At 43.2% G+C, this 22,656-nt stretch overlaps 1 protein-coding gene across 8 annotated transcripts in view; it reads left to right on the forward strand.

Annotated features, from left to right (window-relative positions):
- Positions 1-22,656, forward strand: part of casz1 (castor zinc finger 1) — a 173,544-nt gene that overhangs the window by 136,817 nt on the left and 14,071 nt on the right. For 6 of the 8 annotated variants that reach the window (XM_076878506.1, XM_076878505.1, XM_004554174.6 and 3 more), the window contains 8 exons: positions 2,173-2,733; positions 8,076-8,976; positions 10,756-10,821; positions 13,442-13,538; positions 15,902-16,066; positions 17,672-17,844; positions 18,202-19,070; positions 22,252-22,384. In XM_076878506.1, the coding sequence (XP_076734621.1) occupies positions 2,217-2,733; positions 8,076-8,976; positions 10,756-10,821; positions 13,442-13,538; positions 15,902-16,066; positions 17,672-17,844; positions 18,202-19,070; positions 22,252-22,384 (2,921 nt within the window). In that variant the 5' untranslated portion in view covers positions 2,173-2,216. The remainder of the gene's footprint in view (positions 1-2,172; positions 2,734-8,075; positions 8,977-10,755; positions 10,822-13,441; positions 13,539-15,901; positions 16,067-17,671; positions 17,845-18,201; positions 19,071-22,251; positions 22,385-22,656) is intronic. The other 2 variants (XM_014407530.4, XM_014407532.4) reach the window with 1 other exon arrangement.

Consider the following 22,656-nt stretch of genomic DNA (forward strand, 5'->3'; position numbering starts at 1 on the left):
AAACTCAGAATATTTAATTTGTTTTAAATCACGCCCTACCTTTAAAAGAAAACACTGAATATGTGCTTAAGATGTCTGATAATTCAGTTTAATGGCTTGCTTAGATACTGAATCAGTAGCACTCGGTGCGCCAGTTATTCTCCTCATTGTTAACACAAAATCATACATAAATAGGCGCTAATGGAAAGAAACAACTGTGTAGGGGTCATTTCCTACAAGGAGCTCGAAATGGCAATACACAGGAAATCGGTAGTTAAAGCATGAAATACTGAACACAGTAAATAGAAAGAATGACCTCTACAGCAACACCCAAATGACCTCAATCTTCCTTTGGAGAGTATTTCTGAAAAAAAAGAAAGAAAAACTTTAAGATTTATATCTTCCACTTCCTAATAGTTTTTCCAGCTGATCCCCCCCCCCCCCCCCCCCCCCACCTTCTCAAAGTTGCTGTCTTCTTAAAGGTGACCCTTTCACCCCCCGCCTGCAATTGTCTGACACTAAATTTGTGCTGTAATGTGCCTGTGATATACGGGCCCCTCAAAACTACATAATTCCTGAAGTCATTGTTTCAGAGAGGAAGCCCGCAATGTAAATACTGTAACTGAGAAAGCATGTGTGGGTAGCACGGGGGTGCATTGTCTGGCGACGGGGGTGATCTGTAAACTCCCTCAAATTGCATATCCTCTAATGATTCCACAGCTTTGCAAAAGAAAATGAAAACAGGATTTTATGTTGCACCGATGTGATTTACATAATGCAGGCAATGGCTCACACATGATTGTGCTTGGCTTTATGGCTGAGGGAGAATGAAGAGGCTCGTACTCACTGATACAGAAAGTGAATCGAGTCTTTAAGATAGAACTTTGTTACCTCTGATATCGCGCATTTTTCTCCACTGAAACGGTGTATTCGTAAGTCAATATTGTGCATTATCTTAACAACAGTGTGGCTGAGTTAAGATTCAATACGCCATCACGCAAGAAGAAAGATCTCTGATGTGGTTCGGTCTTTAACTGTTTTTCGCTGAGCTGCAACACGCAGCACAACCCCTGGTTATTGTACCACCCTCTTTTTTTATATATATATATCATAAATGCTCTTTAGTCACTGTCACCTCAGACTTTAAAAAAACAACCTCTTTGCAGATTGTCCAGAAATTGCTGCTGGGTGAATGAACTTTTGCTTGCTCTGGAAATAATGCGAAAGGTAACAGAGTGCAGTTTCTGCCCTAAAAAGGTAGCTCTGGATATGGAATGCCACATGCAGCTGTTCCTGCCTCATCACAGGACATGTTATAAAGATAGCCCCACTTGGGTTGAAATAATGCCACCCATTCCTGCCTCAAAGCACATACTATGATGTGCTATTGTTCAGAGGGGCCACGCCGGGGAGAAAAATAAAACGCTGAGACTCATTTAGATGCATAATTTCTTCTGAAGTAAAGATGTGCGAGATACAGAGACGGCGTTTTGCGCGCGTCGTTTTTCTTTTAGGAAAGAGAAATCAGGACAGTCGCTGAATCTAATCTCACTTAATAACCGGTAAGAGATCAGGGCTCTGAAAAGGCCAAAAGTGCTCAGCATTTTCACTCCACATCCTGACAGCTTTAATGCTATACAGCCCCCCCACTCAGTGGCAGGGCCACAGCCTCTTGAGGTGAGAGTGAAGATAACATTTCACAGTGTCTCTATAGCGCTGTCATGTGCTGGATTATGTAGCCGTGTATTTGCAGCTTGTACTACTGTAGGGGGTCTGATATCTATCAGCCTATGGTTTCAGCTGCTTAAGCTTGTTTTTCTCTCTTTTTTTTTTTTTTTCCAACCACATCGTGCTAAACTCTGAGCTGACCAAAGAACTGTGACTTAGAAAGATATGTACAGTATCTCTGGGTGTCCTTCCAGGCTCGAGCTGTTATTGTTAAGTGCTTTTTATGTTATTAATAGCAGCAGTCCCTGTTGTATATGTCTGTTTATTTTTCCATTGTGATCTTCAAAATCAGTACAAGTTAGTGACAGGAAAAAGCAGGTTCGAACGATGTTTCCGGTGACACTGAAAGCACGCCTGCTGCCGTTCGTTCAGAGAAAAGTAATATTACTCGAGCTGTAACACAGATAGTTGTGGTATTGAGCAACTTCGCTAACCTTCTATTTGTCTTCTTCTCGTTTCCATCAGCTGAAAGGAGTTTATGCACTGAAACGACCTCAGGAAAACCCAAGATGGCCGCCAAAAGAAAAGGTGGCCTAAAACTCAACGCTATCTGTGCCAAGCTGAGCCGCCAGGTGGTGTTCGACAGCAGCTCCCAGAATGCAGAGGGAGACCAGAGTGTAGCAGACAACAGCGAGCGCGGTAGCTCCCACTACGACGACAACGAGACCAACTTCCCCGAGAGCCTGAGCCTAAATCAGAGCCTAGAGGAGGACCAGAAGCGACGCGAGGCCATTGAGAAGTGGGTCAACGGCGAGTACGGCGATGAGCCCCCAGCTCCTGACGACGATCAGGAGCAAGAACTCAAAGTCAGCAATGACGAAGATGGCCCTCCTGAGGGCGTGTACATGGTACAGCCCAAAGGCTGCAGCGATGAGGAAGACAATGGAGAGGAGGCCGAGCCTGCGGCGGGGTCTCGAGATGGCAGTTACCCTGAAGACAAAGAAGCTGAAGACAGGCCTTCAAAAGATGACGCCTACATGCCGCCAAGTGAGGCCCAAAATCGCCAAGCACCATTCTCCTCTCCAGGTATATTTTCACTGTGTCCTTTAAGCATCCTCTTTCACACGTCGTCTTCTAAATGACCCTTTCACACACGGTACATCTCAAAGCAACACTACCTTTGGCCTTCAAAGGCTTAGACAGAGGAGAGGTGACATTGCCACATCCACATAAGCTTAAGCGTGTCCATTATTGGAAAGGGAAACTCTAGAGTTACATTATGAATAGTCAGTGACATTATTACTCTAAAGAGAGATTCAGCTGGCGGGCCAGAGGGGGGCAAAACATGAACTTAACTGTACGAAGAAATTCATAACTGGAGTAGGCTTACAACGTAAGGCATTTAGGCGTTTATGCATTCTCCCAGCAGCTGAGGGCTAAGAGCGCATGGCAGGGCCAGGCTAAGCTTCATATTACACCCAGGATTACATATTGAGTCTTTGATTTTTTTCCCTAAGCTCACTAAACTTAGCCACTGCTTCAAGCTCCTCTATTACATGGAGGAGTTTGGCTTTTTTTTTTTTTTTGTCAAATCCAAGAGATCAGTTGTCAAATAAGTCAGAAATGGGGAAGTTATATTGCAGCCGCATATCACACTTAAGTGCAGTATTTTAATACCTTCCCACAAACAACAGTGGCTTCAACAGTGAATTCATTTAATAAATTTCTCAATACTGTGTGCTCTTGTAAATGACTCACAGTAAACCCTGTTTAATATTGACATGATGTTCCCTCGGTATAATTCACTGATTATCAAATAGATAAAGTTGGCAGAGACTTCACACTCTCCCCCGGAATGAGGTTGAGTGCGTGTGTTAACGCCACAAACAATCTTTTAAAGAAAGTGCTGTTTGGTGTCATACACTTTGTGACCCTTGAAACTTGACACACACACACACACATTCGGAAACGGTGGCCTTGTAATAGCAGAAGTTGAAAACACGGAGCTGTAATAAAGATGAAAAAACAGAGCTCGGTTATATGAATAGATAAAGCATTCTTCACAGACGCCAGTAGGGGGGGGGGGGAAGAAGGGGGGAAAAAAAGCAATTTGCAGGTGAGACCGGTTGTTGCGGTGCACAAACAAGTCTCGTTTTGTGCGTGCTCACCTCACTTTAACAGTTTTTGTGCTTTCATCTAGGTTTAAGTATGTACCTCAGAGTCGTGTACACATGCTCCTTTTTGTCTTCATTTCTTTTTGTTTTCACCCACTGTACAGCCGTGGCTCTGGCCACACACACACACACACACTCATTCAGAATTGGGGGCAGGGGCTTCTCAGAAAATGAAGCAGGTTTCATTTCAGAGGCAAATGAAAAAAGGCTTTGTGGTTTTAATTAGTCATTTTGTTTATTTCACGGCCATAAAAAAGCAGGTCTGTAAATATGCATTACTGTTGTATAGAAGGCCTGCACCTTTCCCTTCACCGGCTCTCTTACTATTTTAAATCTCACAACAAAGCCGATGTTTGAAGACTGCGGGGAGAGCATTCTGCATCAGTTGCAAATCTTGTCTTTAGAGTTTTTTTTTTCTTTTTTTTCTGAGTTGCTCTTTGTTGATTGTAACTAGGGCATCTATATTGCCATGTTTCTGCTCAGCTCACAATTAAAACATCCCCCCCCCCTTCTCTCTCTCTCCCTCTCTCCGTTTCCCTCTCTCTCGCCACTGTCTTTCAAAGGCTGATATGGAGTGCACATAATTATGCATATAAACATAGTGGCTTAATTATCTCTCACAACATCAGTGACAATGTAATTAACAAACATTGCAAGATCAATGAGAGAAACTGCGACCTTCAAAACATTTAACTCCTCACATTGAGGCATCGTGCGGATTTCCTATCAGTGCAAAACCCCAGAATACTTTTCCTAGATAATTTAGATGTCGCATTAGAGCCCTCATAAGCCAGTCAATGGAAAAAAAAAAAGTCAATGAATAAAAACTTTGAAAGCAATGACAGAGATGCTCGTAGCGATGGATCAAACAGGCTTGACCATGACTTCCATTTGCAATTCTGGGTTCACTGTAAAAGGTTATTGTTCATTTCAAGCTATTTCAAAGTCCTCTCTATTTACTGCCTGTTAATTAACTAACCCAACAGTGAGGAAGTTTGAAGCCTCATAGTTTTTCGTGCGTGCATGCGCATGTGTGTGTGTGTGTGAGAGAGAGAGAGAGACAAATTACTCCAAACAAATGCACATAATGTCATTTATTCAAAGCTGCTTTTTATTAGCTTAACAGTGTCCATTTAAACAAAACACACTTAAACTCTATGGCATGAACATAAATAGCTCTATTTAAATTATTATACCTTATGAAAAAGCATGCTTTTCAACATGTTTGCAGATGAAACAGAAAACACTTGTTTTTCAACCTTGTGGCTTACACTATATATTTGTTGTTCGAAACTGACACCGTTCAGAAGGTATCCAGGCTCTAGATTAGTCCATATATAGCTACTAGCATGCATCTTTATCATCAGCAACACCTCTGCCTCTCAGTCCTGCGAGCACTGAAGCTATGCCACACTGATGGCCATGTTTGGTCAGCAAAAGGAGATATAATGCCCATCTGCTATCATATCTGGGAGGGAAAATGCAGCCTAATTGCCTCAAATATAGACAAGGCAGGTCTGTGTCATGTGTTGGCTTTTGTTTGCTTGAAGTGTCAAGATTAGAAACCACTTCTTTGTGGATTTTCCCAGTCCAACAAGCAAGTGCGGACAGAAATGTCAGGCGTGTTAGCGAACAGTGAAATGGATGAAGGTGAAAGAGAGAGGGGGGAGAGTATTTTATTTTTCTTTTAATTTAACGGGGGGGGGGGCTGGAACATCTCAATCTCGATTCAACCCATACACAGTTTCCCACTCGGTGTCACATGACACGATTAAGAGGCAGCCAGATAGTGTTTGAGTAGAAACCTCATTTACATGGTGTTTTAGAAGGGTTATCTCCTGTCGGTCCCCGTCATAATCCCTTCAAGTCCAATCATTTGCCTTTCATTGATAACACGTCACGTGGCTGCGCTGATGAACAAAGAGTCTCGGCTAATTTTTTTTGGGGGGGGGGAGAAGTGGCGATAATACCATGAGGAAATATGAAAATAGGGACGTGGCGCTCTCATGACGGAAACTACTCTCTTTGCAGTAGTTACAGGTATCCTCCAAAAGGAATGGTGAACAGGCCTGAACCTCTTTATCTGAGGTGTTATGTAATATATATTTAACTCAGAAAATTATAGTAACGTGCTATTTTTGATTGTCATTCTTCAGTCACGGAAGAAGTGTAGTTAAACTTTGACTTATGGGTGGGTGGGTGGGTGGCTCTGCCCTAACTTTAGAGCCAAATGGATATGCTGTGACCTGAGACGCTCTCATAGCAGTAAAATCCAACAAGTGCTAATTTAGTATATATTCAAATCCAATTTTAATATTTTTAAAGGACTCTTCACTCAGATGTGTTGAACACCTTATTTAAAAACTCAAAGGTATAGAAGAAGCTGTTGTCCTGTGCAGTGAATCTGTGTATACAGCATGTTTTTCTGCGGTTTGAGTACATGTGAAAACATGGTAGATTTGATAAAACGATCTGAGGCAAACATGTAGGCATTTCCTCACAAATACCTGATCTATTTCTCTTAAATTTTTCATGCCCCTTCGATCTGTTCGGATACTCTTTCATACTGAGCAGTGGAACAGCCCCAACACAGTGAATGGAAATTTGGGGATTATTTTACATGCTGCGCAAGAGATGTGAAAAGCAGGGCACGGCGACTGATTTAGCAATAACTGAGAAATACGAGACAAGAGCAGAAATATTTGTGTATTAATTACCTCGGCGATAGGTGATATTACCTCTGGCCAGCTCGTGTGTGCTCTGCTGATGAAAACAGCAATAAAATGTTTTTTTTAAAAAAGACTTTGGACCCTGTCCCTGTGACTGTGCCAAGCTTGAGTTAAGAAGGCCAAAGGTTTTACATGGCTCAGTTGACATTATCATCTGCATTACTAGCATATCTGTGTTCTTGCCTCCTGTGTTATATGCAAACTGGCACAGCAGCATTTTTTTTTTAAGTTGGATCTACAAACACAAGTGTTTCCTCCTTCTCCCGTTTTTCTTTTGATTTCTGTCTCACTCGCTGCGCCATTTCCTCCCTATCCACGCTCCTCTATTTTAAGGCAGAGCTTGGTCCATCACTGCTTTCAGGCCAAATCATCTTTGCCTTTTCCCCACTCTCTGACCCCATGCGTTAACTTGGATGAAAGTTAATGGGGCAGAATTAATCTCCACATAATGCAATTAAACTATACATCAACTATATTTCGCCCGTGTCCTTGGGGAAGTTGTCCAATTTAATGGACTCTTAAAATAAAAGTGATGTTTCAGTTTGCAAATGTGTTTTCATTTCTGAAGTTGACTTCAGTAAGACTGTTATTTTAAAATATGTTATTCCAAGTTTCATAAGGTGATGATATGAAATGCTTATAATATGAGGCTACTAATAGTGAGAATGAGTCATCAGATAAAAATTCAGGGTTAAATGCACTCATAATAAATGCACATTTCTAAGAAGTTATAAACAGATTTCTGTATATTTTGTTTAATATTTTGGATGACTTTCAGTATTTAGGTATCTTGTATGCATGATATATATACATGCTTTTTATACCTAATTTTCTAGTTCATTTTTATATCAGGAGCACAGTGATTTTAGAAAATTAGATTTCTCTGTGAGTCTGTCCTTTGGTACAGTCCCCTGCAAAATTCTGCAGGACTGGCTTATAGTGCAACCAAAACAGGAAGAGCATTGCCTCAGACTGCTTGTTTGTAGACACATAAATACACGAACATTTACAGATGCTGTAGGTTGCAGTGCAGAAGCACTTTTCCTGTTGTCAAATTTGCTATCGTTTGAAATAACCAGAAAAATAACATCCAGCTATTTTAAACATTTATTGGAAAGGAACACGTGCACTCACAGTTGATGCAGTCATGTTAATTTAGTCCTTTTGCATGACCACAATAGAGCATTATTGTTGACAGAATGTTGTTTCATTAGTTTGCATGACATAATATATTTTGCTCTTTTCCAGATTAATTCATTTGTAACTAGCAAACTTGATGAAAAAATACATTAACACATGTTTTAGCGAGTATCAGTAAGTATGAAGGGAGAGGGAATCATTTCATAGACTGATTGAGTGACCTGAATTAGACTACTGATTAAGATGTCTTGAGCAATGGGTTGACTTGTGATTAATTTCTCTGCTCGACAGATCAGTACACATTAAATATATGCTAATGGAAAAACTTTAATTATCGGAATTATACATATTACATAGGAGATCTTTTCTTGTTGTCTTTGTGCAGGAGAAGCGTCTGCCCTGCGAGACTATGCAGCCAACACCATGAATGAATTTCTGGGAATGTTCGGTTATGATGACCAGCAGGTAAGGGATGAGCTGACCAAGAAGATCAGCTTTGAAAAGCTCAAAGCTGCTACCTCAGACCCCTCATCCCTCAGCAGCGAGGAGGCCTCACGGCGTGCCCGCTTCTCCAAGTACGAAGAGTACATTCGCAAGCTAAAAGCTGGAGAGACCCTACCTTGGCCCATGCACGCTTCCCCGCCTAAACCAGACGACCTCAACTCAAAACTGGCTCAAGATAAGAGCGCTACCATGCTCCAGACCTCTGGTTGTCTACCAGGAGCCGAGGCACAGATTTACCCCTCCAGCATGGACCACAAACAGCCAGTAGCACCTCAGCTGGGTAATTCTCAGCCAGCTAATCCCTCTCACATGCAGAACATGGCCTCCCGAGCGTCCAAGTATGACTTCTTTATTCAGAAGCTGAAGATGGGCGAGAGTTTACAGCAGCAGAATGGTAATGCTTACAAGAGACCCTCAAAGTACGACCTGGAGAACATCAAGTTTCTGCTCCCCTTCAAACCCGGTGAGGGCAACCCTGACATGGGCGGTTCCATCGCCTTTAAGACTGGCAAAGTGGGTCGCCCTTCAAAATATGACATCAGAACAATTCCGAAGCTAATGCCAGGAAACCCCGAGGCCTCACTGGTGCCCAGTGTCCTTCCTACGCCACCGGGGAACCCTGCAGCTCCCGGTGTCCCCGCTGTAGGCGCACCTGGAGCCAGCATAGCGCCAGGGCTTACAGTGGACCAGGCGGGCCACATAAGTTTCAATGCCTCTGACTACCTGAAGTCCAGCTTTTCCAAGACTGACTCCATCACCACTGGCACTGTGTCCTCTGTTAAGTGAGTGTCCTCAAACTTTATAAGTTATAGAAGCTGTAAAAAGAATTTACAGAAAATGTTTATGATTCACATGATGAGATTTGTGTTTCACAGGGGAACTAAGGCAACAAATTGTATATTTCTATTTGGGAGCCTTGAGCAACACAACAGAGGACCTTCTGCACCCAATTAATTCTACAACTTTATGTCCTTAGTTAACAAAAGATGATAAAATATACAGAGTGTTGGATAAGAAATGATAGTAGTTACCCACTTGCATCTGATTTACAGTCTCCCAATTCCCTGGGAATTTGTTAAATGTGACTAAAATATTGTTTGACATATTGCATGTGTTATTTTGCACCAAAACAATCCATAACTCTGCTGAAATCTGCTAAAAACTTACATAGCCTGCCGCTGAATTTATCATTTTAAGTTTGCTGGTGGATACCGCCTTGTCTGCCTTGTACACTCTGAGTCTCTCTCAGTGGAACCCCTTTGGAGCTAATGTGAGGCTCACATACACTTAACTGCTACTGTGAGTCAGTTAGCCTCACGCAAAGGTAATTGCTACCTTCACAGCAGCCAACGGGAATGTAGTGTGAAATGGCGCATAGCGCCCAATAGATCCACGACATGATGAGTTGCGAAGGCGCATGAACTGTTTACTCGCTGTAGCACTCCGTGGAGACTGATTTAGCACAGTCATCGCAAAGTGACTGACTTCCTTCGTTTGGCTAGGGTGTAACAACTCTCCCTTTAATTACTTTGGAGCCATGACTAACCTCCCAGCGAGTCACAGGGGCCGACTCAACACTGCCTGACGAGTGCACTTTAAAGGAACCAAACGAGGGGTTTGGGGAGCTAACCTACAGTCGTGTGCTCTACCAGTAGGAAACAGCTCCCAGAGTCTGTTTGATTGGTTTTGACCTTGTCTCTAGTTAGTCAAGACCTATCAAAGACACTGTTCAAGAGCCCTCAGGCACCCCTCCCTCAGGTTTTGGCCTTTGTCAGGTTAGGGCTCAGTGAAGCTGCAGTCGTGGCTAACTGACCCAGTCTGGTGCTTGTATACAGGGAGGCGATGGGGTACTAGGGAAAATGTCTGGCAGTGTATCTTCCCCTCTGGGCCAGATTAACCTCAGGTCATCCCTGTGTGGAGCTGCTCACATGGAGCTAAATGCCACTTGCTGCGAGGGAGCAAACAGGACCAATGCTGTGTTATGACTGTTATTATACAGGCATTACTGCTGCCAGCTTCATAAAGGGAATCAAAACCAACACAGGTGACAAAAAAGGACCGTTCCTTGATTTCCCGCTTTAAAATTAATTCATTTGACTCGAAACCGACGCAGCGAACGTGATCCTGCGCAGTTAAATCCTCGGTGTTGCCTTACATATCTGTTTGTGTCCAGGCTGATCGGAGACGACTTGACATCAACATTAGAGCCCGAGCCCCTAGAGAGTATCCGAAAATGCGTTTTCAGAGCTTTTTCTCCACGTGCCCATTATCCCGTTTTGCATATGAGCACTCACCAAAATACCCCCATAAAAGATTAATGTCCTTTTGCTCCTGCATTTTGCCTTTCATTGGTCGGAAGACCATGCATCAAAGTGTGTGTGCTTCCATCCTTGATTCATACTTCGCACGAAAACGCTGTTATGCCACAGGAAAATGTATATTGATAGTCCAAAGTTTGGGAGCGGCTTGTAAGTAAATATTGTGTCAGTTTGTTTTTATTAACAACAGGCAGCCCAACCTCACCATTAATCCTGTCTCCTTTGTGTTTGCTCTTGCATTAGGAATGGTCTGCCACCAGATAAACCCGCCAGCGACGACATCAACCTCTACCAGAAATATATTGCCAGGTATGCAAATCCCTCAATGTGCTGCACCAATGAAAAAAAAAACGCACTGAAAACAGAGGCAACGCTTTTTTTTATTATCCACCTATGGTGCATTTTATTCAGTGGTATGAGAATGTCTGTGTGCAGTAAATTAATTAAGAAAAGACTCAAATTTATGTGCTGAGTGGAATCTGAAGGATGAGGGGGTAATGAAAGAGAAATGGCTTGATGATAGCTTACTGGAACTGGCTGAATAAATGCTCACAGTGTGTAAAGCACTAAAACATTAAGAAGAACATAATCCTCGTGCAACTTTGTATTATTAGCTGCGACTGACGTTGAGAGGATATGAGATGAGGCCGCGTTCTTCTCGAGGTTCTGCAGTTTATTGTTGAAAACGCGAGGAAGCGACTGATCTAAAAACTCAGTCATTCACACCAAGAGAGACAAAAGCATCAGGGGAAGCGGGCGGGAGGGTGGGTATCTTATGTTTCAGTGGACACGGAACAATGTCCTCCTAATCTGGATTCATCTTGAGCCGACACTAGAAAGGTGATTATCGCTTGTTTGTTTATTCCGTTTAAAAAGAAAGAAAAACAGCATTTGAAAAGCCAAAGTGGCTTTGGCGTTAATGATTACTTCTCCAAGCCATAACATGAAGGGCACAAATCAAAGCCTTGGCACTGACAGACACGCACATACACACATCCTCTTCTGCGCGCACACATGCACACACACACACAAAACCCCTTCCTTGGACTGATTACATTTTGCAAGAAGATTTAATTAAGGAATTTTTAATGAGGCTTCTGCTGGCACTGCCAAGAACTGTTTTGATATTTGCGCTGCATAATGCATAAAATTTGTCTAAACATCTCGGCAGTTGATGCACGGGGAGGTTGCAGATAAGCCCAGATACAGTTTCAATTTCCGTGTTGGGGTTGAGAAAAAAAAAGGGAACGCAAAGAAGAGGAGGGAGGAAAGAAAAAAAAAATGGAAAAGGAGGGCTCATAAAAAGGGCAAATGTAGTACCGAGAGGGGAGGTAGAAGCAGGGGAGTGTCCTCTTTAGAGCCAAGGCTAATGAGTGCACAGTAACACTAAAAAGCAGCTTTGTAAATGCGTTTGTATCCACGTGTGTCGCGAAAGAGAGGAGGGGGGGTGGTGAAAAAAAAAGTTCATCTCTCCACCACGCTACAGTTTGATGATTTAAGGAGCTTTCGTGGTATTGTTTAGTTGCAGTTTTCACTCTTTAAATGCTTTCATGCACCAACCATTGCCTCGGCACTTTGATCTGTGTATCTCTATTGTAACTGGAGATGCGCTGCAATCTCTGTATCGTGGCGATATTAATATTTAATCTGCTGCTGAATAGCAGAGGCCCATTAGGCCCCCTGACGCGGCAAGTGGGAATTGTCCAGAGGCAAAGTGATACAGCTGGGCACTGAGCAGAGGGGTGGGCCATAGTCTCAGGGGGATGAGGGGGGGCTTTGTGTGTTCATCGGTGTGAGCGTGCATGTGCGTGTGTGTGAAAGATATAGTATAGAAAAACATTTATAGTTTGGCCATATGTTGCCTAGTTTGTCTTCTGGTTCTGCTTTGAACTCTTTTAAAAGAGCCATCAGACCTTTCCAAAAGCCGCTGTCTTTCTCCGTCACTGTTTTCCAGCCTCGCACGCACGCGCTGCCAACTTAAAAACAGTAGTGGATATGCCGTTCAATTAACTTAATGAACTCAGCAAAGTGATCTGTAAATGCAGCTCTGGGATAATCCTAACAAGGAAAAAACAGAGAGAGAGATGGAAAAAATATTACTTAGCCTCCTTTTCCCCCTCTCCTCTGCACTAACAGATGGAGTTCTTGGCAGAGGCAGCGCAAATGTTTATTTGTGTGTTTTCACTGGTAATTGGAGGATTTTAACAGTCATCATCGTCAGGCTTATAATCACCACCGTAAAAGTGGCTGTACTGTGGCAAGTAGCTGCCTTTTCTTTCTCTTTTTTTTCAATGTAGAACCAGACTAATATCTGGTTTCTGCACTCCAGATAAAAGAAAGCGAAAGGGTTTTGAAGAGGGCAAAGTAGACAGAGCCTTTCCTGCTCCTCAGGGTACCTGACCCTTTATCTTGCAGAGCAAGAGTGTGGTTAACCTGAAAGAACTGTGCATTGATTTGACAAGCTTTCTCACAGCAATGAGAAATAAAGTAGTCATGGGGCTCTTGGTGATTGAGCGGCTGTGTGTATGTCTGTGAAGGAAAAGGCTTTCGGTGTAATAAGGGTCTCTTACGGCTGCTTTAGAAATAAATGGAGATAATTTGGCTGAAATTGGTGTGACAGACGGGTAAATTGTTGCAAGCAGAAGTCAGTTTGAAGGTTTGAGCTGCGTTACCTTGAAGGTGAAATTGCGACATGAGCCTTTGAAAGCTTCACCGCCTGTGTTATTTGGTTCTGTTTCAGGTGTTTTATAATAATTTCTTCATTAATTATTCTTGATTCGCTGCCGATCTTTCTTTCTTTTTCTTTTTCTTTTTTTTGAATTAAACCGACCTCTTTGGAAACTTCAGCTTTTTCCTCCTGATGTGTCCCCAGGTTTTGTTGTCACTGCTTCGTGTGGCTCTTAAAATGTGTCCTATAATTTGGTTTCAGGTTCTCTGGAAGTCAACACTGTGGACACGTGCACTGTGCCTACCAGTACAGAGAGCATTATCACTGTATGGACCCTGACTGTAACTACCAGGTGAGCGTGAGTACCTAATCTCTTATACACATTAAACATTGCTCAAGCATTCACAGCTATTCACAGCTTAGAAAAGGTCATTTTGTTCACGGGGCCACCATCACTGGTTGAAACCAACTAGTGATGGTAAACTGCACTGACTATCATAGCACTCTTAGATGCTAGTCTCCAGTTTACCAAACAGCCTATGGGTATTTGTATCTATCCAGTTTTCAGGCATCTTTGGGCACAGTTGACCTTTTATTACAAAGGTTAATTGTAAGTATCCTTAAATATGGCCCCTTTTTTAAAAATCTATTTGTTCTTTGTTTTTCCTTTTCTGAAGACACTGCCACCGTAAGGGGCCTGGCTTTAATCCACTTTCACGGTATTAATCTTGCCCTGGTCCCATGAGGTGTCATGTATGGCACAGGAAGGAGAAAGAAAACAACACAAAGCAGATCACGATACAGGCCTCGTGTTTCCTGTAGCATATGGCCCAGAAGAGTTAGACAAACACGGGTAGATTTGTCAAAAGATGTAGAAAAAAATCCACGCGCAGCTAGAGCCGTGTGTATTTTCCTTCCTTTCTTAACAAGTTTCTGAATTAAGCCATCTTCAGATGTAATCTACAGTCTGCTCCCGATCAAGAGAGATTACAGCTTGATAAATATTGTTTATGTGGTGAAAAGCATTACAGATCTAAGCTTTCATTTTCTGCTTGAATCCCACTTCACAGTCTGATGAGACACATTCTTGGAGGAATACAAAGGAAAATCATTTCATGTCATTATTTAGAGTGTTAGTTCAGGTTATCATGGCAATTTCCACGGTCAGGTCCACATTTCTCTGTTGCTACTGCGTCGCATGGAAACACAGATATGCTTTGGAAGCCAGTTCCCAGGATGTCAATACTGAAAAAAACAGGCAGGCAGTGATGAGCAGCCCCCTTTCAAAGCGATAACTCATGAAATGTTACATGACACACACTCCTGGAATATTATCCCACTGCCAGCCTCTGGGCGATTGGCTGAGTCTTAACATTCTCCTTTCATGGGCTTGTACATGGGAGAGAGTGTGCATCTTGCCACACTAGTGGGAATCCTAAAATAAATGTTGCAAGTGGCTCCCAACCTTCATCACCACTCAACTGAAAATGAGATCTTTTTCCCAGTCAGCTCTGTCCATGGCCTATTTTGGACGGCTTGATGGATCGAATGTACCATGACCACAGTTCAACCTGTCATCGTTAGATAACAGAAAAGTGCAGGCCTGAGATCTGTAAAAAAAATAAAAAATAAAAATTAGCAAAAAGAGAAAATCTGAGACAATCATCAGCCAGATTACGGAAAAAATGTAATTTAGGTGTGTCAGAAATCTGCAGCGGGAAAACACCAACAACAGGGGAATGAATGGCTGTGAGATCTCGGCTTTTTACTTGTGTGCAAGTGGAACACATGACACAAAGCAATTACCCTACTTTGTACAGCAATTAGTTGCTCTTTAGAGTCGTTCTTTCTGATGTTTTTCCCTCAACTGGAGATAAATATGGATAGAAGACAGAACTGTCTCATTGATTTAAGCTTCTCCTGTTACAGTTTCTGTAACATCAGCTTAAACCCAATTACAGCAGATTTGGTTGCTGCAGGTCTCCGTGGAGTGACTTTTCTGTTTTACCCCCTTCCAGACTCCTGAGTATGGGAGGGATTTTTTCTTTATAAGAAAAAAATTATTTATTTAATAATTTTACAAGGCGGGTGTCTTTGCATATTCATTTATATTTACAGGCGAAACCTGCACCAAAAGTGAGTGTTAATGCTTTAATTAAAAAGGGAATCATATCTCAGCGAATTGAAAGGGAAACTGTTTTTTGGTTCACTTGTTTGTTTGTTTGTTTTTATTGTCTTCTGTTTTCCCCTGTGCACGTCTGAGAAACCATCTGCATGGAACAGAATTTTTCCAGACACAAAAACATCAGAACTGTTATCTTGCATGTCAATTGATTCGTCTTAATTTCTAAAAAAAAAAAAAAAAGTGTTGGAAGGAAGGAAAAAAAACCCAGAAACAAAGAGTGTATGTGGAACATACTTTATGTTCCATGTGGAAGCATCTGCATTCAGAGAGTCCCGGGGCCTTTAAGCGCTGCATTTGGATAGAGCGCAACTTTGAGATATGCAAAGTAAATTAATAACCACAGAATGCATCATGTTTAAAGACGTCCTGTCCCTCTATATTGCCGTGCGCACATCCCTCCCCAACTGCCAATTGGCTCCTGCATGTTGCAGCTGCTGCTTCTACAGAGATAAAGTGACTTGTTGCTGATTCTGTGACTGGTTTAAATAAACACCAACCTGTTGCCGTACACCCCCACCCCCCTCCCCTTTTTGCAGAGGTTTACCAGTAAGCAGGATGTAATCAGGCACTACAACATGCACAAGAAGAGGGACAACTCCTTGCAGCATGGCTTCATGCGCTTCAGCCCTCTGGACGACTGCAGCGTCTACTACCATGGCTGCCACCTCAATGGAAAAAGCACCCATTACCACTGCATGCAGGTACACTACACAGACTCGCGTCTCCTCTTCCACCTACACACATACCCACAAAATGAACCCACGAAAGCACATGCACAAACACGGAAACAAATATGCAATTATGGTTCCACATGTTTAAGCATTACATATGGAGCAAAACAACCACTGCTCACTCTGTTAAAGAGCACCAAATATAGATAAATGCAGGTAAATTTACAATTCGTAATTCAAATTATATTGCAGAGACACCACATGCTGTCCATAAAAGAGTGTAAAAGGCACCGTTTAAAAGCACTGGTTTTGTCCAGTGCCTTTAAACAGCCTTTTAGGAGCAGTGACATCATTTTGTTTAAAACAGGTTAAGTCAGGCAAAAATGAGCAACTCTGTATAAATTACGGCCAACTTTGGAAAATCAGGCCACTTGAAATAAGCATGACTTCAGGGTGTTTCAGAGTCACTCGGCTTACCTACATATTTGTGAAGTGGAAACTCACTTTTTCCATTTATACCAGAGTGTCTTCGTAGAGCAGTTTGCAAAACGTGTCCTCGGCTAAATAAAAGAAAACCAAAAAAAAAAAGGTGAATATGAGTGAGGCTGCTTGTGCTTTCCCCATCTTTTTACTCTCTCACTCCTTAATTGGCATGGCTAAAATTCAGTTAGGTGTTTATATAAACTATACATTTTTCATCTTTTAGTACCAAGCAGCCAGTTGAAGATTATTCCCCCTCTGGATTTGTTTAATTTTTTTCTACATCTGCTTATTTTCAATGTCATTGTGCCGAGAGCTTCTCACCAGCAGGGCAGCGGTGCAGCGCAGGATGGCTTGAGATATATTCTTTTTTAAACCCCTGTAACAGCGTAATTGTTATTAGGACATTTCAGCCCTTGTTTTAACAGTCCCTGAGAACCTGCAGATGTTGGCATCGGCTCTCTTGATTTAAGGGGGAAAAGAACCGAGAGGAATTTTTTTCATTGTTTGACTCAATATGGAGAAGTTGCCCGGTTTGCGCGGGTGAAAAGTGCCACAGATGATATACAATTGCTGCTTTTAATTCAAACATTACCTGTTTTTTCCCCCCCCTTTGTTGGCTCTGAGGGCTCATGTGTACCAGAGCATTTTAAACTAAAGACTTAAGACAGTGATCTTACTCCCGTCTACCCCCTCCACTACTGAAATCTGTTCTCAGAGTTACAGTAAGTTTGTGGCGACTCACCGTTACTCTCCAAATATGAATTTCATTTTCTAAAAGGCTGCTTTGCCAGGAAGGTACTGTACTTTCAGCAGCCTTCTGCGGCCACTGTCTCTTTCAGTCACCTCCTTTTTTTTTTTACTTTCCAATTGTCACGATAGCAAGATTGTTTCCAATTCACAGGTTTGAGATGAAACTTGTAATGCTCTGGTGTTGCCACAAATTAAATCTTGAATGTGAGAAAACATCCTTCTTCTACCCATTTCTAGGCCACTAGCATTTTCTTAACCACAATGAGATCCCTCCTCTACATCTAGTACAGTATATCTGATCTTTTATAGCATTTTACAAACCATTCTTGCAAACTGAAACTCATGCATGCTTTGGGCCCAGATCTTGTTTTCGATTACCATGCTCTGACTCTGCTTTTGCAGGTGGGCTGCAGCAAGGTGTACACCAGCACCTCCGATGTCATGACCCATGAAAACTTCCATAAAAAGAACGCCCAGCTGATCAACGATGGCTTCCAGAGGTTTCGCGCGACTGAGGACTGTGGCACGGTCGGATGTCAGTTCTACGGGCAGAAGACGACACACTTCCACTGCAGGTGGATTGACCTAATGTGGTTTCTCCTCGAGATTTTTTTTTTACTGTATTAAAACCGACTTTTGGCAAATATTGTTTAAAACAAAAAAAGATTCATAAATTAAAACGGATCAACTTAAATTTTATAGCATTGTGACTTGCATGTGACAAAAATCATTAGAGCACTTTGAATAAAAAAAAAAAAAACTTTTATTATTTCATCATCACCTCCCAAGAATTTAAACCTCCACCAGGTTGGAGATGGTGATGTGTCACTGAACCGCACCACTTATTATTCCACTTCACTGTAAAGTATTTCAATCATGTGGATCCCCTCCATGAATCCACACCTGATCACATTATCCCGTTTGCTTTTCAGGCGCCCGGGCTGCACCTTCACCTTCAAGAACAAGTGTGACATTGAGAAGCACAAGAGCTACCACATCAAGGACGATGCTTATGCCAAAGATGGCTTCAAGAAGTTCTATAAGTATGAGGAATGCAAGTACGAGGGCTGTGTCTACAGCAAAGCCACCAACCACTTCCATTGTATCCGCTCCGGCTGCGGCTTCACCTTTACCTCCACCAGCCAGATGACCTCCCACAAGCGCAAGCACGAACGTAGACACATTCGCTCTTCTGGTGTCATGGGCCTCTCTTCCACCTTCCTGGCACCAAAGGATGAGCCCGAGGAATCCAGCAACGACGACCTAATGGACTTCTCGGCCATTAGCAGCAAGAACTCCAGCCTGAGTGCCTCACCCACGACCCAGCAGTCCACTACTGTACCACACCTCTTGAGCACGCCCATCACTGCTGTCTCCTCCTCATCCACATCGGGCCACACCCTCAAGCCGACCCCCTCGCTGCCCAGTGTGGGCCAGCGTATGTCCACCCTGCTGTCTCAGACCTTGCCCAGCAACATACCGGTGGCCCTTGCTCTTTCCAACAGCACCTTGGCCACCTCCAACCCGTTCTTCCCCCTTATGTCCAGGCTGCCTCTCCAGCCACCTCCTCAAGCTGCTGGCCTGATATCCGCTGTGTCTTCAGGGGCCCACTCCATGCCCACCGACTCACTCACCCAGGGCTGCTCCACAGTCGGGGCGGATGGAGCCATGCCATCTACCCCAACCTCCTTTGCCACCTCCTCCATTATGGAGAAGATCTCTGCAAGCAAGGGTCTGATTTCACCCATGATGGCCAGACTGGCGGCTGCTGCACTCAAGCCATCCGGCAGCCCAGACACAGGTCAGTGAGTGAACAGCCAAGTTTATCTCATATATTAATGATGGATAACATAATGTGAATATAAAAAATTCAAAAGAAAACTTTAGAGCTACATCCAAATCCACATGTTTATGATAAGCTGCATGCTTTTTCGCTCTTTGTGGACAGAGCAAAGAGAGAGCACTCAGAGGTCATCTCTCTAACTAGCCTAGAGCGGTGAGAAGGGCAGAAAACCCTCTGCTTTCAAGCTTAAAGGGACATTCCGGAGGCATGGTCCTCTGCTCTCAGCTTGTTATTGTGTTGATCGTTTGTTAGATACCCACAATCCATTTGGAGATAAATGCGCTGACAGGGGAGAGTAGAGCCTGTAAAAGTCTCTTATGATGTTCAGAGTGGGGGCTCCTGGGGGTTGTGTTGAACATGTTTCCTCATCATTGGTCTCTTATCTCTGTCTGCGCCCGTTCCAAGCAAATGGAGGTGGAATGAAATTAAGTTCAGAAATTGCGAGAACAAAAAAAAATAATTTTTTTTTCGTATCCTCTATGAAAACTGATAAAAAGAAAAAACAGAAATCACTCAGGCAGAAATGACTCAATGCAGCAGAGCTAAGAAACAGGCTTTTCTTTTTTCTTTTTTTTTCACCGATGCAAGAACTCAGTCACAGATGCAGTCATCGGCAACGACGCACACTTTTTGAATTTCTGGAAACCTTCTGTTTCCACAAAAACATGTCACCCATACATTTCAGAGGTAATTGGCTTGTCCATGTTTATCACATTGCTCTAAACAAAGCCTCTGAATGAAAATGAAGTTAAAGTCTTCAATTGATAATGCACTGCAAGCGCATGGTCTCGCATTCAGTTGCAGTGCATCCTCCTGCGCTCAGCCTGAGCAGGTGGGGTACGGATTGTAAATGGGACTGCTCCGGATGTTGGGACTGGGAAGGATTACAATTCCTGGTGGTACTCCTGGAGCAGGACAGGCCCTGGGAGAGAGCTGGGGCAGCTGCTCCGAGGAGCCGAGCTGAGCCCGGGCTGTCAGACTGAGCTCCACCTCTGGGCTTCCAGCAGGTAGTCTGGGCCTCCACAGATGGTGCCATCACCACCCCTCTCGATGGCTCACTTAGTTACAGCGTAGATCTCTTTACTGAAAAACAAGTTATTTTAAATAAGCTCTCCTATTTTAATCGCGCACATTTTCATAAAAGTTTTAGCGCAGACACAGGATGGGGGGTTTGCTGTGTGGTTTTGTTTCTCATATTTGCTTCATAAAATGTGTGAACAGGACATTTGGGGCTAAAATGAGGAGGAAGTGGTTTGTGCTTCTCTGTCAAAAAGGTGTGAGAAAAGTCACTGTGTTTGTGGCTATTTTTCTCAGTGTTTATTTTTTCTTCGGGTTGTGAAACTTCGCCTCTTTTGCGGTGAATTGTGCATTTTTCCTGTTTCTGCCTTCAGTATTTTCTCAGCTTTTCTTTTCTTTTTTCATTTTTTTTTCATTAATGTTCCGCTCTAATTTACCCCTAAGTGTTTTTCCCAGAGATTCAAGCATCTGAAGGGTTTACTAATTAGACACACAGTACAAATGATCTTTCACAAGCTCTGTATCTTATCCGGAGTAATTACATGGTGGTACATTATTCCTGGATAATTTCCAGAAAGAAGCTGCTTTGAGTCAAACTCATTTGTTCTCTCTCTGCTCGCAAAGTGCATGCAAAAAAATAAATAAATTTAAAACAATCACGATGTGCTTTGCAGTGAGATTGTTTTGTACTGTGATCTACCTTGAGCAGTCAGCTTATCTTCTGATTGTATTAAAAATATACTTTACTCAGCGTGGCGATCATGTGTGGATCATGCAGTGAGTGGCTGCTCTTGATATAATGTGCTCTCATTTTGTCTGAGAGATGATTTAATTGTCAATGACAAGGCAGGATTTGTCTGGCTAGTTAATTTTGGGTATACTCTTATCAAGTTGGGGGGGGCAGGGAAGGAAAGCTGGACAGAGACTTGGTAAGCATTCAGTGACCTCAAACCAGCCGCAAAATTGTTTGACTACTGTTTTCCTTTAGCCCCACCCATGCCCCACCCCCAGCCCCTCCAACCTCAGCCATTGTCAAACTGAACTGACACTGACACTTCCCCATCTCCCAGCTTTCAGCTGACAAGGCCCAAGACTGGCTTTTCCACTTGTATTCTGCCTGATATGTCTCTGGGTCATCTTGTAGCGGAGGGAGGTGGTGGTGTGGGCGGGGAGGGAACTCTGGTTGGTTTCCCCTCTTACGTTGGCTGGTCTTGTTTTCTCTGTAGCAAGTAAAAGGAGAGGATCCCCATCAGGCTCAGGGCCAAGGGCACACACTTGGTTGCCCATGACCTTGCCTGTCACAATCCCTCAACACCAGCCCTAATTTTTAAACAACAGATTTCTCACCAAACCAGTCGTGGCTGCTGGTGCACTCCAGTTTTAGTGTCTCAGAGGCTACGCTGGGGCTCCTACCCCCTCCCACTCACATATATATTTTAAAATAAACGACCACTTATTGTCAACCAAAAGCTCTGCTTTCCCTGTATAGCCCCGGGATAAATTAATATTTCAATCCCGCGGGATTGGGAAAGGGGGGGCCAGAATTCACCTTCCTGTCAGCGTTTTTACCTCAGGTCATCCCCTGGTGTTTATTTATTTCAATTCAGCGCTCCTGTCCTCACTCACAGCATTCACTGAATACCTATTTGGAGGCGAATGTGATCGAGGGGTCACGCTATTTGAACCAATCTGATTGGCTGTCAGCTCCAATCTGACCGACATAGCACCCGTGTTCCTTGTGGGTACGCTCAGTGGCACTGGCTGCCGCCCGTTGTCAGGCCAACAAGGAGCCTGGGAAGGTGGGAAGGGAGGGGGTGGCCAATCTGAGACTGCCACTTTCCCTCAGCATTAGCATCTCACTTAATGACCAGTTAAGAGGCAGCCTGGCAAATGAGTTGTGACAAGTGCTGCAGAAAAAGGAGTCTTTTTCCCCCATATCCCGCCTCTCAATCACCATTTAAAAGGCTTGACGGCCTGACATAATTTCGCAATAATTATCACTCGGAGTATTCTTTTCGGGCCAGGACAGGAGTCAGATTGGATCTTGTCATAGAGTAATAATGCTGACCAACAATAACTTTGTTGTCTCTTCTCTCATCTGCATCTCTGACTTGATCCTCAGGGAATGGGCAGCCGGCATCAGCCAGCCAGTTCAATCTGGTTCAAGTGAAGCAGGAGCCAGTGGACGCCAACTCCGGGGCTTCCCAAGACTCCACACAGGAGCACAGCCTGGACCTGAGCAAGAAAGACCAGAGGTACAGATGGTAAACTGATGGTTAATTCAAAGTGAAGGATGGTTAATTAGTGTTTCTTTAACCAATTCAGCCTTATTATTGGCAAAATAACCCCCACAAAAAAGAACATCCAGCTTCTCTGAATGATAGATGATGTCTACTAGTTTGGCAGCTCTGGTTATATACAAAATATTTAATTTATATAAATGTGCATACAATTAGAAAATCCTCCACGTATTTCTCCATTTATTTATTTTGCGTGTGAGTGAGAGAGAGGGATGTTTACATAAACC

The sequence above is a fragment of the Maylandia zebra genome, linkage group LG20 (genome assembly GCF_041146795.1).
Source record: "Maylandia zebra isolate NMK-2024a linkage group LG20, Mzebra_GT3a, whole genome shotgun sequence".
Lineage (NCBI taxonomy): Eukaryota > Metazoa > Chordata > Actinopteri > Cichliformes > Cichlidae > Maylandia > Maylandia zebra.